Source organism: Stigmatopora nigra, chromosome 16 (genome assembly GCF_051989575.1).
Source record: "Stigmatopora nigra isolate UIUO_SnigA chromosome 16, RoL_Snig_1.1, whole genome shotgun sequence".
Taxonomy (NCBI): domain Eukaryota; kingdom Metazoa; phylum Chordata; class Actinopteri; order Syngnathiformes; family Syngnathidae; genus Stigmatopora; species Stigmatopora nigra.
Genome location: NC_135523.1, coordinates 10,522,310 through 10,540,000, shown reverse-complemented (window position 1 = coordinate 10,540,000; position 17,691 = coordinate 10,522,310). Strand labels below are relative to the sequence as shown.

The following is a 17,691-nucleotide window of genomic DNA, read 5'->3' as shown; positions in this document are numbered from 1 at the left end:
GAGTGACCTGGGGGCAAACCCAGGACCCCAGAACTGCGAGGCCGACGTGCTGACCACTCACCCGCCAGGCTGCCCTCGCATTGTATTGTAATATTTTTCTAACAAACAACTTAAGCAACGCGGTAGAGCGAGTGGATAGCACGTCGGCCTCCCAGCTCTGGGGTCTTGGGTTTAAATCTAGGTCACGTCCACCTGTGTGTGCATGTTCTACCTGGGCCTGTGTGGGTTTCCTCCGGGTACTCCAGTTTCCTCCCACATTCCAAAAACATGCATGGTAGGCAAAAGTAGACTCTAAATTTCCCCACGGTATGGGTGAGTGTGTATGGTTGTACCTCTTTGTACCCTGCCATCGGCTGGCCACTGCCTCTGGCCCAGTCAGCTGAGATAGGCTCCAGCACCCCTTGTGAACCTAATGAGGATAAAGCGGTACAGAAAATGAGATGAGAACTTCAAACAACCTAAATACAGTCGTACCTCTACTTATGAAGTTAATTGTTTCCGGAACTTTTTTCATAGCTTGAAAATGTCGTAAGTACAGGTACTTCATATGGAAATTATCTACAGTGGTACCTCGAGATACAAGCTTAATTCGTTCCAGGACAGAGCTTGTATGCCGATATTCTCGTAACTCGAACGAACGTTTCCCATTGAAAGGAACTAAAAACAAATTATATCGGTCCAACACTCTGAAAAAACACCACAAACATGATATTGGATTGGAAAAAAATGTTTTATTTCTTCTAATTCGCCATTTATTAACAAAGTAACACACAACTAGTGGTTTAATCTGACAAAAATGTGTGTATTGGAACTAAAACTAGACGGATTTTGCGGAGGGTAGAGAGAGAGGGACATAGAGGGTGGCGAGCAGGGGAGACTTTTTGCGACGATGAAGCGTAAACAAACAAATATAAATGATTTTGGATTATGATGCAGACACACTCAAAAATAGATTTAATCTAAACTTAAACTAAATTTATTTCTAATTTTGATTTACATTTTTACCTTTCTTCTCAAAGCTCTGTTTGCCCCCCCACCCCAAAAAAAAATGCAACGCTGCTCCCAGTGCTCGTAGATCTCTGTTTTACACGATAGAGATGCAGCAAAAAAGACATAAACAGCCTCATGTCTTAGCCACCTGGCTTTCTTGTATCTCGAAATTTATCTCATATCTCGAGATAATTATTTACTCCAAATTTTAATCGCATCTCGAAATTCTTCGTATGTTGGGGTGCTCGTACGTCGAGTTTCCACTGTAATTCGTTCCACGGTCATCACACAACTAACCAACTAAACCCTTTAAATTGGTCAGTGTCCCTATCTCGTATGAAAGAAAAACATGAAAATGAGAGAAAATTCTAAGGATTTAATGTCAGAAATTATATAAAGCACATGAAGATGTGCTCTGAACTGCTGAACTAGATTTTTTTCGTATCTCAAGTCACTCATTTGCATATAAAACATTTCGTAGCCTGAAAATGTACCTAGAGGCATTCCAAGTAGAGGTATGGCTGTGTATAAAAATTCAATCATCTCCAGTAACAACATTGTGCTGTGTTTATTTTTTGAGGTATGTAAATTACTAAAATATAGGCATTTAGAGAGCAGCTGCCTTCTACGCTCACTATTCTGTTGCTAACATCGCTGTTAACTGCCCTTTGGCTGTTCCAGTGGAGTTGTGCAAATAATATAATGTATCCATTTTTCATTTTGTTCATACAACTATCATCCCTATTTTCTCTGTCCGAGTCCATTTGATGGTGTCCGCAATCAGCCAGCTCACTGGCTGTGTTCAATCTCCAGTGCAGCCCTATCTATTCACGGTTCAGCATTTGCGACTTCACTCATTCGTGGATTTTTTATGAAACATAAGTCATATGAATTTCTCTGAGCCAAATGCTCTCTTGAATTTTGAGTTATTTACCCATGAAACGTGGTGCTTGTGTGTCGGAGAGGCACTTCAGATGTTCGACATGACCACTGGTATGTGTTTGTAGCTGATGAATTAAGGTCAATAAACCATCACGGCTTGGCCCGTTGGTTTGATACACTGCCTAACACATCCTTGCTCGCTACAACAAACATGTGTTATGGACGCACGCAGGTTCAATGGATGCATTGTATTCTGTGGAAACCTCCCTCTTAAAGCCATCAAAAGAGGGCATTCACACCTTGGCTGCCAATCTGGGCGTTTAGCATAGTGGTTACCATCCTCTCTTGGTGGGCTGGTTGTGTTGTGAGGCGCAGCTATGGGGAGACAGATTGCACCACTAAGAGACCGATTACAAACGGTCTGCTTCTGGAAATGTGATCCAGTAATCGCTAGGCTTAAAGCCTAGTTGCTAGCATCTTCTCTTAAAATCATTGGAAGGAAGTATTCTACAACATATAATGCATACAATGAACTAGCATGCGCTCTTTACACTCAGCCCTATGAAACCGCGTCTGTGACGCTATCTGTCTCGATCTACCAGGTCAGGAGTCAAAGCTGCAACCCACAGCGCGGCTAGTACAACAGGCGTGCATGTAACCACTACACTAAAGGTCCCGGCTAGCAGCCTGACTGCTAGCGTCCGCTCTTGAAGACATCCAACGGGAGGGAGGTTGCCACAGCATACAGCACAAGGCATTCGCTGAGCCGGTGGGCACCAGTTACATGTACAGTGGGGCAAATAAGTATTTAGTCAACCACCAATTGTGCAAGTTATCCTACTTGAAAAGATTAGAGGACCTGAAATTGTCAACAGAGGTAAACCTCAACCATGAGAGCCAGAATGTTTTCTGTAACTCTTCACAAGCTTTTCACACACTGTTGCTGGTATTTTGGCCCATTCCTCCTTGCAGATATCCTCTAGGGCAGTGATGTTTCGGGGCTGTCGTTGGGCAACACAGACTTTCAAATCCCTCAACAGATTTTCTATTGGGTTGAAATCTGGAGACTGTCTAGGCCAGTCCTGGACTTTGAAATGCTTCTTGCGAAGCCACTCCTTTGTTGTCCTGGCTGCGTTTTGGGATCATTGTCATGCTGAAAGACTCGATACATGGACCCATTAATTCTTTCCTTCACACAGATCAGTTGTCCCGGTCCCTTTGCTGAAAAACAGCCCCAAAGCATGATGTTTCCACCCCCATGTTTCGCAGTGGGTATGGTGTTCTTTGGGTGCATTTCAGTATTATTTCTCCTCCAAACACGAGAACCTGTGTTTCTACCAAAAAGTTATATTTTTGTTTCATCTGACCATAACAAATACTCCCATTCCTCTTCTGGATCATCTAAATGCTCTTTAGCGAACCGCAGACGGGCCTAGATGTGTACTGGCTTCCGCAAGGGGACACGCCTGGCAGTGCAGGATTTGAGGCCCTGGCAGCACATTGCGTTCCTGATAGTACCCTTTGTTACTGTGGTCCCAGCTCTCTGTTGGTCATTCACTATGTCCCCACGTGTGGTTCTGGGATTTTTGCTTACCGTTCTTGTTATGATTTTGATGCCACGGGGTGAGATCTTGCATGGAGCCGCATATCGAGGGAGATTATCAGTGGTCTTGTACGTCTTCCATTTTCTAATAATTGCTCCCACAGTTGATTTCTTTACACAAAGCGTTTTACCTATTGCAGATTTAGTATTCCCAGCCTGGTGTAGGTCTACAATTTTTGTCTCTGGTGTCCTTCGACAGCTCTTTGGTCTTGGCCATAGTGGAGTTTGTGAGAGACTGGGGTTGTGGAAAGGTGTCTTTTATACCAACAATGAGTTAAAACAGATGCCATTAATACAATTAACGAGGGTAGAGCTCGTTAGAATTTTGACCTCTTTGTCTGCCAAAAATCTTGCTTGTTTGTAGTTGACCAAATACTTATTTTTTACTCTAATTTGGAAATAAATTATTTAAAAATCAGATTTCATGTTTTTCCCATGTTGACAATTACAAGCCTCTTTTCAAGTAGGAGAACTTGCACAATTGGTGGTTGACTAAATACTTATTTGCCCCACTGTATTATGTTGTGTTGTGAATTTACACGATAAGACATTAGTCTTGATTAGGTCCTTCTTTATGCCAAACTCGAGTTTGGTAGGAAGAAGTTGTCCTTGAGTTCCTTTGTTTTGGCTGAAATGGTCCTGTCGTGCCTTCCAGAGGGTAGCAGGTTGAACAGGTGGAAGCTTGGATGTTTATTGTCTTTTATGATGCTCTTTGCTCTTCCTTTGGATCTGTATTTGTAGATGCTAGACAGGGGATGCAGGGGGCAGTTGATGATCTTTGGGGCCAAATTAGTTGCTCCTTCCTGAGTACTCTCAGGAAATGTAGCCACTGCTGTGCCTCCTTGACCAATGCTGTGGTGTTTGCTGCCCAAGGTCAGCAGATATATGGACCCCAAGAATTTGTCGACGCTCGCTCCAAACATTCACTGTTGATATACAGGAGCACAGGAGTGGTTTTAGCCTGTAAAGAAATTAAGTAAAAGTTCTGGATAACTACTCTATATAAATTCATTTTTTGCCAACGGACTAAGGGAGTTGTTAAAATAACCAATTTAAGACTTGGTACAGACTAGGACTACACCTACTGTTGTACATTTCACAGTGAAATTGGTAATATGCCAAAGCAAACCATTTGTAATTTGGTTATTTTTGTCCCCAGTTACTTTTGGCGATTGAAACCTGCCTTTATGTGGCTAGCGGTTTGTTGGAGGAGAAGAGCTCTTCCTTCTTCCCAAGTTCGATTCATTTCGGGAATTGAGGATTTTGGTTGTCCAAATGAAGGCTGGAGATGAAGAACTGTCAATACTAAGCTTTTATTTACTGACAATTCTGGGCAGAAGGGAATTACAGACAAATCACGAACTGTGCACAGACTGATAATTTACAATTACCTTCATACTTTCAGAAGAAAGATAACAAAACCCTACAAGGATGATATTTTCCACTTCACACAATAAGCTTTTGTTTTGTACCAGCACACGGATAATGACAACCTTGCAAAAAATTCAAAGACGCACCTGGCTACAGAACAGAGCTCTCCTTTTAAGTCATCAATGCAAAAAACATCATCTTATATTCGGGCCAGTACGGTAATTTGTTTTGTGAGCTTTAATACTATCCTCTCGAACATTTTAAAAATGACAAAAGTATACACATTTTGGATGAAAGAAATGTGTATGCAAAAAAGAAAATTATAACATTTTATTAAGCCATTTGAATCAATAAGAAATGCAAAGATATTTTCCAAAGGGGTCGGGTGATTGTGGCACGCACCTAGGTAAAAATATGTCAAAGGTGCTGCTTTCAAGTTGCCCTGGCCCCATGTTCTCCTGTCTCACGGTGATCGGTCTCCTGCACAAGCAGGCTGTCTTCTACAGTGCGCTAACCTCCTGACATCATGGAGACACAGGTCTCTGCTTTGCAAATGGGACGTCAGCGATGTGTTGGTTGTTGAGAGCTATTGGTAAAGTAACTCTAGCAGCTCAACAACAACAAAATTAGCTACTGGCAGTGTATTTATTATTTAGGGCATCTTTGACTTTGCTTGATCTTTGGCAACATGGACAGTTTTTCCTATTTTGGAACAAAGGGTCTCAAATCAAAGCTTTTTGTAACCTGACATGGATATGGGTAGATTTATTTTACTGGATCATTTCTTGAGCAAAAAAAGTGTGAGCACCCCTCAACATATATGCTGAGGTTTGTTGGTGGCCCTAGTAGATGAGGTAGATAAAATTGAGCACTCCTGTTTGAACTTTTGCGTACTTGTAGTGGTGAGTGATGACTTTAACAACTATGATGACAACTTTTTGCTGTGCACAGGTTATCGTTTATCAGACCAATTCTATGGTACTCTGATCGAAAAGTTTGACCGACAGAGAAAGGGGCAAGTGGCCTTTGATGACTTCATCCAATGCTGCATTGTACTGCAGGTAACATTATTTTAAAGTATCCAAATAACACAACCTTTTTTATCTCTTAGAAGTTGATTATATCATTTCTACTCTCCACAGAGGTTGACTGATGTTTTTAGGCGATACGACACAGACCAGGATGGTTGGATCCAGGTGTCATATGAACAATACCTATCCATGGTCTTCAATATAGTATAATTGTACACAGGGGCACCGAAGAGGAGTACAACTAACTGGATAAAACAGTGCCAAAAAGTTACCATCACTTCCTGGATGGCTGCCATAGTGGACATGAAAAGATTTTCTTTCAAACCTGTATAATAGCTGCTCTATATCTTGGGCTAGCTTAAAAATTGTTTAATGTTGATTTAAGAGAAAATATTCTCGCCTTGTAGGAAAGGTTCTGGGACTGTGATTACACTAAGAAAAAAAATAAATCAAATCCAAACTACCATATTCCCCTTCAAGTACTCTCTGGAATGTAATGCACTATGCTATAACTCCCGGGAGGATTGTTATGAGATCATCCGCAACTCCGCTATTATGAGTATGCTGATGTTTTTTTGCATCTTTAAAATGTGTCCTCTTGATACATACAAAGCCATTCCGGAGAATCGTAATTGTCCCCCTACATTGACTGTTCTTGGCAAGAAAGTAAGTCAGATCATCAGGGGTATTGTGAGCAGATGTGCTAATATGATAAAGAAGCCATTAGTTGTCCTGAGACAATTATTGCTTCTTCACTCACTGAATGCACTTAATTTTGGCCACCTATAAAACAGAAATTTATATATTAGAGACACCAGTCCTGGAATTTTTCTGAAATCCTCTTAGAAAGGCGCCTTCGTGAATAACCCTAACACCTAATAATAATGGTTGCAAGTACAAACGTTATTGTATTTAAAAACTAATGTAGTGTCATCACTTGGGGACCATTTTTCATTTGTGTCCTTTAGGTACTGCAGTTTGGGGATTACAGTGGTGCCTTGAGATGCAAATAGCCTGATTTGCATGTTCTTGATGGTGTGAGAAGTCATTTGGAATGTTTTTGTTTTGATCTGTGAACTCAACTCCTTTTACAACAGCAGCACTTAGTAAAAGATTTAAAAGTAATTAAGTTTCAGGCTGTTTAATGGCACCCCCATTTCAAATCAAAACAAATCAAGCCTTTATAGTCACAATACACAGCTGCGTATAACGAAATTGGTGGTGCTACTCCACAAAGTGTGTTTTCCCAGTACAAGAACATAAGTAATATAAAAATATAAGGAGTCACATCCTGTAAAGGTAAATTCTACAATATTGCACAATCTAAGATGTATCACATTTTTATTGCACACCCTGAAGTGATTGCACATAAGGGATTGTGTGTCGTGTAACGCAAGTTTAGAGTTCTAATGGCTGTGGGAAAAAAATGTCCTTAAGTCTATTTGTCCGTCCTTTGTGAGACCTGTACCATCTGCCAGAGGGCAGCAGCTGAAACAGGTTGTGACCAGGGTGGTATTGGTCCCTGACAATGTTCCCGGCTCTGCTGAGGTATCGAGGGCTGGCAATGTCTTCCAGTGAGGGAAGAGAGCATCCGATGATCTTCTCTGGGCGGTGTTCATCACTCTCTGCATGGCTGTCTGTCTGCTGTTCACTGTTCAGACATAGGCTTTATCATCATCATCGAATCATCAAAAGCCTATCCTCATCATATACACCTTGCGTATGATTAAATTGGTGGTGCTACTCCACAAAGTGCGCTTTCCCAGCAAAAGACCATAAATAAGTAAAATAGAAATATAAGAGTCACATCCTGTTAAGGTAAATTCTAAAATATTGCCTAATCTAAGATATTATTTTTATCCACGGAGTTGCCGTGCTTCCAGCGTACCACACTGTAACGCAGTATGCCAGGATGATCTTCATAATGGCTCTATAGAAGGTTACCAGATGTTTAGTGTCCAAGTTGTTCCTCCTGAGTACCCTCAGGAAACGGAGTGGTTTGTGTTGGTGGACCAGGAGGCATTGTCTGTGATGTGGAACCCCAAGAATTTGTTGAACTGGACCCTGTCTATGCATATTTCATTTATAAAGAGTGGGGCCAGATCTATGCTGCGTTTGCGAAAGTCCAGGATTATTTCTTTAGTTTGAGTGGTGTGTAGTGTGCGATTGTTCACCAAACACCACGAAGACAGTTTGTTGACCTCATCTCTTTGGGCAGGCTCATGGCAGGCTATGTCGCATCGCCATATCTCTTTCAATTTTGAATTGAACATAAATGTTTAAATGTAGACAGGCTCTTTGCGAGGACTGAGTTATACAGGCTATTCTCTTTGTAGCATGATTAATATTAGTTTGTGTTGTACTGATGAGATCTGGGAGTTGATATATTTTTATGAAATCACTAGATGTCCAGGCAGTACACACATGACTACAGTATTATTGGCTGTTAAAAAAAAAAAAAAAAAAAAAATCAATGGCCTGTGATTGCCTGAAATTTAAGTGAAAGCCATAATTCCTCAATGAGCAGTATAAAAATACAAATGAGGCTCTACAGCAGAGTTCTCAAACTCAATTTACCTCGGGGCCACTAGAGGCAGAGTCTGGGAGAGACTGGGCCGCATCAGGATTTCCACAAGAAAAGCGCTGATAAAACATTCCAATGTTATCAAATATCTTTATTTTTTAACAAAAAATAATGAATTAAATAAATTAACTTGAAGATGAATAAAAAAATAAATCAATCAGTAACAAATTAAGTAAAACATTAAATAATAATGAGCATACATAGATATACACTGGCTGGCTAAGTAGATAAAACTACTTATTTTTATTCCGTTTCAAATGTCTGTATTAACAGCTCTTTAACCTTTATTTTTCTGAACTTGAATGGAACATTGAACATGAAATATTCTGAATACGGCTTCTCTTGCCTACTTCTTGATGCTAGAGACCTGGCAGCGCTTCTTTTCACATAGCTGAGTCACATTTGCCTTGAGGGAGGAAGCAGTGGAGACCCTCAGTAGAGCTTGAAGATGCTCATCAGTAAGTCTGGACCTGTACTTGAACTTATTGAAGTTCAAGGTGGAGAAGAGCTTCTCACACAAGTATGTACTCGCAAAAAGGCACATGATCCGCTTGAACATTTGGGAAACTTCGGGGAAGCTGGAGGTCAACTCTCTCAAAAATTTCCCAAGCTTGTCTTCTTCTCCACTCACTTCCCTGAACTTGGCTTTGAGTGCAGAGTTGCACTACAGGTCAATGAGCTCCATTTGATGCTCATGAGGGGGATCTTGCACATCAAGGGAGAAGTGATTCCTCCTGTAGCTTCGAAATGGCCTTAACATACTTCTCACCACCATCTGCATCCACGAGAGCCTTGCATGCTGGGAAATGGCAAATGTTTGTCTGAGAGAGCTGGGCTTTCCATAACACAAGTTTAGGCAGCACTGACAAGTTGTCCCTGGCCTTGTAGCTTCTTGTTCAGTACATTAAGCTCATGTGTGATATCAACAAGAAAAGCTAAGTCCATGAGCCATTTGGGATCACTTAGCACAGGAACAGCAACCCCGTCTATCTCCGTGAAGTATTTTACTTCTGCTCTCAACTCAAAAAATCTCTTCAACACCCTGATGAGCCAACGTACCTCAGTGAAGTAGAGCACATCCCCATATTCTGACTCAATTTCCTCTAAAAAGCACGGAACCTTCTGTGCTTTAAGCTTCTGGATCTAATTTGGTTGATGCATTTCAGAACAACAGCCATCACATTGCCAAACTTCAGGCGTCTGCTGCAAAGGGCCTGCTGATGGATAATGCAGTGCAGAGCTATGGCCTCCTCTACACCCTCCTCTTCCAGTTTTTTTGAACAAGTGCTACCAGTCCATTCTTACTTCAAACCTACACAGCAAATGTGTGCTTGTCAGCCATTTGCAAAGAATTTTAATTTTATTCTTATCGCTTAACCATTTTACAACATGCTTTGCGTGATGCTTCTACAGTTGGAAAAGATAATCTTAAATGGAACAATCTACCAGTGAAATGACAAATTAATAATTTAGTTTTGCAAAGTACTTTTTTTAAACCCGACCATATGTATGTTAAACCAAACGATAAAAACATAAGTACTTTATTAACTAAATGTTACTGCAGATTACTGGGGAGCTCGATGCATAACTTTCAAATGTTTGTGCTGGAGATGTTGCTTCAAAAATGTATATTATGTTACAGTGGCTTGAGCTGGCGGCCCGGCGGAAAAGTGGTTAGCGCGTTGGCCTCCCAGTTCTGGGGTTGATCCCCAGCTCGGTCTTTACTGTGTGGAGCCTGGATGGTTTCCCTGGGCTTGCGTGGACTTTCTCCTGGTACTCCGGTTTCCTCCCACATCCCAAAAACTTGCAGGGTAGGCTGGTTGAAACATCTAAATTGCCCCTATTTATGACTGAGTATGAATGGTTCTTTCCCCTTGTGCCCTGCGATTGGGTGGCCACTGATTTAGGGTGTCCCCCTGCCTGGTGCCCGTAGTGATCTGGGATAGGCCCCAGCAACCCTTATGAAGATAAGCTGTTCCGAAAATTAATGAATTTTTAGAGTTTCAAACATGGTCACAGAAGAGAAACAACACCCAGTATGTAGAAGGTTGCAAAATAATATTGTGTTAACCCAAAAATAGCACTGCTTTGTGATATTAATTTTACCCACATATACGCTGATTCAAGCGCATGTGATATCCGGTATTATGGATGTAACGAGGAATGACGCTCAATTAGATGCATAGCAGCGGAAACTAAAATAAAATTCTGTGATCTTTCACTTCTAAATACCCTAAGGCACCACTGTTAGCACCAACACAATGTTTTATTATTTGGTATTTCTGTCCGTTATTATTTGAATGTTGTATTATTATAATTATGTATAATATCATTGTTAATGGTGTATAAGTCACTGCATGATTTTCAGGGAATTTTACCCCTCAAATTGCAGCATGCAATTCCCTTTTTACTGATCTCTCTCTTGATGTTTAAAACCATGTTTACAAATACTGTGAAAGCAGTTTTGCTTTCAAATGTACATCCATGCTAGCATACTTTATTTTATTTAATGCTATATTTGCACTCATTTATTTTTAAACCTCAACATGCTATTGGTAGAATTTGTAAATAACAGATATTGCTTGATTTTATTTTTTGCATGATGCCTTAAACTGTGTTTAAAAAAAACTCAAAACAAAAAAAGAAATTGTTTACATGAAAAAAGTATGTATTTTCTCCTCCAGAGAACGTCAACAAATTGTTTTAGAATATGTCAAAATGGCTCTATGGCGCCCACTGCTGTTTATTTGAATTCTTACCACTGCAGTGCAGATTTCTGTAGGAAAAGAATACAAGGTTGTACATTCAGAACTGCAGAAAAATATTTTCACACTATAAACTCATCTGGAGGTAGAAAGACTGTATTGCTTTTTATCGTGCAGTGATAGTTTGCGATTTACATCTCCCTTTATTCTTCTAATTGACTTTTAGCAATGTGTCTAAAACTTGTACAAACAAAAATACTTCAAATTACTCTTTCTGGGTTGGCGCTAAAGACACACCTAAACAAAAGGTAAAAAAACAAAAACAAACAAACTTTAATACATGATAAAACAAAAAGAAGAAAGAATATGTGCGAAAGAAAGAACGTAACGTAACAAACAAATTTAAATGAACTAGGATTACGGTACAGACACTCAAAAATAAGTTTAATCGAGCCTAATACTAAACGTAATTCAAATTTTGTTGGACATTTTTATACCTTTCTTGGCTCTTTTTGCCCCGCTTCCACACTGACTTTCACATGCAATCTAGATGTTTGCTTTTGTATTCCATTCAAAATATTCCCTAAATGATGCACACAAATGTCCTCACAATAGGATACGCACGATCACTTGCCAACGAGAAGTAGCATATATCACTCGCCTCGCAATGACACTGAAAAAATGCACCAGTTGCGACCAGAGACGTTACAGGAAGGAGTTGCGGGGAGAGAGACAGAGCCCTTGATGTTCTAATGAGCAGCATCTCACGTCCGCTGAAATTTGTCTCGCATCTCGAGATAATTATTTGCTAAAAATCTTACTCGCCTTTCGAATTGCTCGTATGTCGGGGTGCTCGTATGTCCAGGTACCACTGTAGTAAATAGTGTGTCATTGAAAAACGATACGTTGTACAATAAACATGGTAACCGGCCATCAGTTGTGTAATTTTGGGCTCAATAGGTCAAATGGCCTGGGAGCTACTGGAGAAATTATAAATATAATATATAGATATATAAATAGAACGATCACCCATTGCTTCAGTTATTTGATGTCAATATGTCAAATGACTTGGGAGCTGTTGAACAAAGTGGGGGCTAATAACAATAATAAATTAATGAATGAATTGATTTTGTTGTTGAAAAACTAAAAGGTGTTTGATAAACACAAGGTAATCACTTATTACTTCTGTAAATTTGGTGTCAATAGGTAAAATTGTTTTGGAGCTATTGAACAAAATAGGTTCCAATAACTAATAAATTAATAATTTATAAAATGAATTTGTCCATGAAAAACAAAACAGTGTTTAAATGGTTTTGGAAATAACAAATATATTAGGCGCTTATAACAGTATTACATTAATAATGAATTCATGTAGTGTGTTATTGGAAAGCTAAATAGTCTTCGATAAATAGAAGTTAATCAACTATCTTTTCTGTAAATTTTGTGTCAATAGGTCAAATAGTTTTCTAACTATTGAACAATCAACACAGTTGATTTCTCTACACCAAGCGTTTTACCTATTTGAGATTCAGTTTTCCCAGCCAGGTGCAGGTCTACAATTTTGTCTCAGGTGTTCTTCGACATCTCTTTGGTCTTGGCCATAGTGGAGTTTGGAGTGTGAGAGACTGAGGTTGTAGACGGGTTTCTTTTATAGCGATGATGAGTTAAAACAGATGCTATTAATACAGGTAACGAGTGGAGACCTCGTTGATCAAAGTCAAAAGCCTTTATTGTCATTATACAACAGCTGTGTATAACGAAATTAGTGGTGCTACTCCACAAAGTGCGTGTTTCAATAAAAACATAAGTAATTTAAATAGACACATCCGGGCAAGGTAAAAAATATTGCATATTGATATTGCACACCCAGAGGGCAGCCGCTGGATCAGGTTGTGACCAGGGTGGTATGGGTCCCTAACAATGTTTAATGATCTTCTGGGTCGTATTGATCACTGTCTGCATGGGTTTTTGTCTGCTGCCATGCTTCCAGCGTACCACGTAATGCAGCATGCCAAGATGCTCTCCACAGTGGCTCTGCTCTATAGAAGGTCACCAGAAGCTTAGTGTCCAAGTTGTTCTTCCTGAGCTTCTAGGCCTTCTTCACCACATCCGTGGTGTTGGTAGACCAGGTGAGCTTGTCTGTCACGTGGACCTCCAGGAATTTGAAGGACTGGACCCTGTCTACGCATACTCCATTTATGAAGAGTGAGGCCAGATCTGTGCTGCGTTTGCGAAAGTCCAGGATTATTTCTTTAGTTTCCGTGGTGTTTAGTGTGAGATTCTTCACCAAACACCACAAAGAAAGGGTTTTTTTTACCTCATCTCTGTAAGCAAGCTCATGCCCCCTGAGATGAGTCCGACCACAGTGGTGTCATCGGCAAATTGGATGATGGAGTTAGAGTGGTGGGTCGAAGTACAGTTGTACGTGTACATGGGGTATAGGTATTTATTGACTTATATATTACCTAAAATGTATTTTCCTTTGTCTGTATTCTCATCCTCTGGCTATTGTGACAATGAAATTTTCCGAATACAGGATGAATAAAGTTATCTAATCTAATTTGTGTATCACTGAAAAACTAAATAAACTCATGAATGATCTGTTCTGTAAATTTGGTGTGAATACGTCAAATGGCTTGGGAGCTATTGAAGAAAATAGGTGCTAGTAACAGTAATAAATTAATAATGAATAGTTTGCGTGTGACGTTGAAAAACTAAGTGTTCGATAAACACAAGGTAATCAAATATATTTTCTGTATTACTAATTATTTGTAGAAGTCTTTTACTATTATGTACGTCTTCATTCTCAATATCTTTGTTCAGGTCTGGACTTTGATTTGGCCATTCTAACACCTGGATACGTTTATTTGTGAACCATTCCATTGTAGATTTGACTTCATCTTTTGGATCATTGTCATGTTGGAAACTACCTATCTGATACACAGGTCTATTTCACACCTGGAGAACATGGGAAGTACGGTGAGAGTGATGTTTTTTGACCTCTTCAGTACGTTCAACACCATTCAGCCGGTCCTTCTGAGAGGGAAACTGGAAGAGGCTGGAGTAAGGAACCACCTAGCCGCATGGATCAAGTAACCATCATTGTTTTGTACTGAAAAAAGCATTTAATAAAATGGAGATAATACATACAGTAGTGTATATACATACATGACATACATGAGCGAGAGAGAGAGAGAGACTGCGTAACTTTTTCCGAGTAGTGCTTCTTTCCACCGCTAATATCGACGCCTGGTGCTGTGAGAGCTCAGCTCTCAAAAAGGCACATGGTCCGCTTGAACATTTGGGAAAGTTCAGGGAAACTGGGGGTCAACTCTCTCAAAAATTGCCCAAACTTGTCTGCTTCTCCACTCACCTCCCTGAACTTGGCTTTGAGTGCAGAGTTGCACTGCAGGTCAATCAGCTCCATTTGAAGCTCAGGAGGGGCATCTTGCACATCGAAGGAGAAGAGGTCCGCAAAAATTTGAAATGTGGCTTTGTGTGTCTTGAAGTCTGCAAATCTGTGATCAAATTCCTCCTGCAGCTTCGAAACACATATTTCTCACCACTGTATGGTGTGCCTGCATCCACAAGAGCCTTGCATGCTGGTAAATGGAAAAGGTTTGCCTGAGAGAGCTGGGCTTTCCATAACAAAAGTTTTGTGCAGAATGCTCTCACGTTGTGATAGGCAGCACTGACAAGTAGCCCCTGGCCTTGTAGCTTCTTGTTCAGTAAGTACATTAAGCTCATGTGTGATATCAACAGGAAAAGCTAAGTCCATGAGCCATTTGGGATCATTTAGCACAGGAACAGCAACCCCGTCTATCTCCATGAAGTCTTTTACTTCTGCTCTCAACTCAAAAAAATCTCTTCAATACATTTCCCCTGCTGAGCCAACGTACCTCAGTGAAGTAGAGCACATCCCCATATTCAACAAAGAAATATTGCACTCCCCACTTTTCTTGAAACTGTCTGTGCTCATCACTGACCTTTCTCTTCACGGCAGGCTTTGAAACAGACATGTAATATGTTTTTACACGAGGAATGAGTCTCGGATTGAATTTTTAACTTTCAGTCGCGTGGTTCTGTGGCGCATGCGCACTCTCGATTTGACCGTTTAACTTTCAGTCGCGCGGGTCTGTGGCGCATGCGCACTTTCGCTCTCCGATCGTATTGGATTACGGCAGCTCTCCGAGCTGAGCGGAGTGAGAGAGGCACTGGACAGCCCAGCCAATGTCCCACCCTCCAGAGCCGTATACTTCACCGTGATTGGTTCATCCAGCTCCGAACACAGTGTCATTCATTTCAATCTTGCGGGCCACACGGACATTAATCTTGCATATTAAGACGCGGGCCGTAAATTATCGTCCCGCGGGCCGCATTTGGCCCCGCGTGGCGCGGGTTTGAGACCCATGGCTTAGAGGGACTACCCAGACGATCACTCAACGGGCCAGCCAGGCGCCTCTTCGCGGGCCGGCCGGGACGACTTCCCTTACGGGACAGCTCTCTGCTTCTTCGCAGGCCGGACGGGACGAACTCCCGGTAAAAAAAATTTGAGGTGTTTTGGACACTGGGGGGGTTGTTTTTTTCTGTTTCATGTTTTAATAGAACATTTGCCCTCCTCCAGGCTGCCTTCCACCCTCCCTTTGTTTTTAATGTTGGAGTTTGATTTTGGGACGTCTGGGATTTGTACCCTGGGAGGGGGGGTTACTGTCAAGTGTTGTTGGGGTTTTGGGTGGATGTGTGCGTGCTTTTCCCTGTGTGTGCAGTTCGGGTGATTGTGTTGTCAGGGGCCCGTATATTTCTGGTATGTCTGGGTGTGGGATTATTGCTATGATTTGGTCATGTCTCACCGTCAGTGTGCATATGTTAGGTTTGTTTTTGTGTTTATTAAGTCCTAGGTTTGTATGCCTTTTTCTTTTAGCATTTAGTTTTGTGCTCCAGCAATCTGTTTGTCGTCAACTCCCTGCATTTCTGGATTAAAAATATCCAATACATTTTATTTCACGTCACAATTGTGTTCCACTTGCAGTTGAATCTTGACGAAACGTTTAAATTTCATATCTTTAAGTTTGAAGTCTGAAATGTGGCAAAAAGTTGAAAAGTTCAATAGGGTGAATGTTGGGTTAATTCTGTAAAATCTGTTATATATATGTGTATTTAATCATTTCTTTGTTAAATCGTTCTTCCAATTGTTCGAAGAGTGCTCGGGGTCGTAACCAGTCATCTAGTCCTCTCACAAGGACTGTTTATCCAAGGACTGTTTATTTGACATCTCATCCAGTCTTGGGCTCCAAGGACTGTTGATCTGGGTTTGCAGCAAGGAGTCGTCAAGGACTCTGGCTACCAAGAGATACGGATATCTGCCAATTCCAGCAACACTCGCATAGTGTTCATACATCGTGACGCACTTCGGCCTTCTTTATGTAATTGTTATGTCAAATGAAGGCGTGATTGTTATAATCCAAATAAAGTTTGTTTTTAGTTTCCTCCTTTGTTATTATTAAAATACCTTGATTGTTATTATAGATACAGATGTCGTTTTTGCTTATGTATGTTGGATTAATCAATAACCTTGTAATTATTATGATTCATGGGTTTAAAGCCTTACGACGAATTACTGTTCGAGATACTTTGTAGATCAGGAGGAAGTCTTGGCGCTTTGATGTATCTACCCTTATAAGGTTATTATCAGTGATGCAATCTATTTAATTAAATGTCAATAATTAAATAATGTCTGCCTGCAGTGATTGGTAATTATTTATAAACCTATCAGTGAATAACGCTTATGTGATCATAAGTGCTTTGAAAAGTTGGTCGCCCGCCATATCAGAAATACAATCCTTCACTAGTTTGCTTATAGAGCAAACGGGTCCACTCAGGACGCTATCGCCATAGCTCTACACACAAAACTGAGCCACCTGAAGTGCCATGGGAATCATGTTTGGATGCTTATCATTGACTATAGCTCAGTTTTAACACTATAATACCAGACATTCTGGCTGACAAATTCTCCCACCTTGGACTATCCTCTTCCATCTGCTGCTGGATAAAGAACTTCTTAACCCACCAACCACAAACTGTTAGACTTGGTCGCCACCTATCTTCCTCCAATACACTGTGCACTGGCTGCCCTCAAGGCTGTGTACTGAGTCCTCTTCTGTACTCCCTGTACACATACGACTGTACACCGACCAACCAGTCTAACTCCATCATCAAATTTGCTGATGACACCACTGTGGTCGGACTCACCTCAGGAGGGGATGAGTCGGCCTACAGAGATGAGGTCAACAAACTGTCTTACACACATACATAGTAGGCTGAATGGACACTCCAAATTGCCCCTAGGTATGAGTGTGAGCGTGAATGGTTGTTTGTCTCCTTGTGCCCTGCAATTGGCTGGCCACCCAATCAGGGTGTCCCCCGCCTTGTGCCGCTAGGCAGCTGGGGTAGGCTCCAGCACGCTCCCGCAACCCTTTAGAGAATAAAATGGTTCAGAAAATGACATGAAATTATGTAAAACATTTT

General features: G+C 40.9%; 1 protein-coding gene across 2 annotated transcripts in view; it reads left to right on the top strand.

Moving 5' to 3' along the window:
* pdcd6 (programmed cell death 6) overlaps positions 1 to 13,767 on the top strand; it is a 23,235-nt gene extending 9,468 nt beyond the window's left edge. For both annotated transcript variants that reach the window (XM_077735552.1, XM_077735551.1), the window contains exons 5-6: positions 5,798 to 5,907; positions 5,989 to 13,767. In XM_077735552.1, the coding sequence (XP_077591678.1) occupies positions 5,798 to 5,907; positions 5,989 to 6,087 (209 nt within the window). In that variant the 3' untranslated portion in view covers positions 6,088 to 13,767. The remainder of the gene's footprint in view (positions 1 to 5,797; positions 5,908 to 5,988) is intronic.
* The last annotated feature ends 3,924 nt before the right edge of the window (positions 13,768 to 17,691 follow it).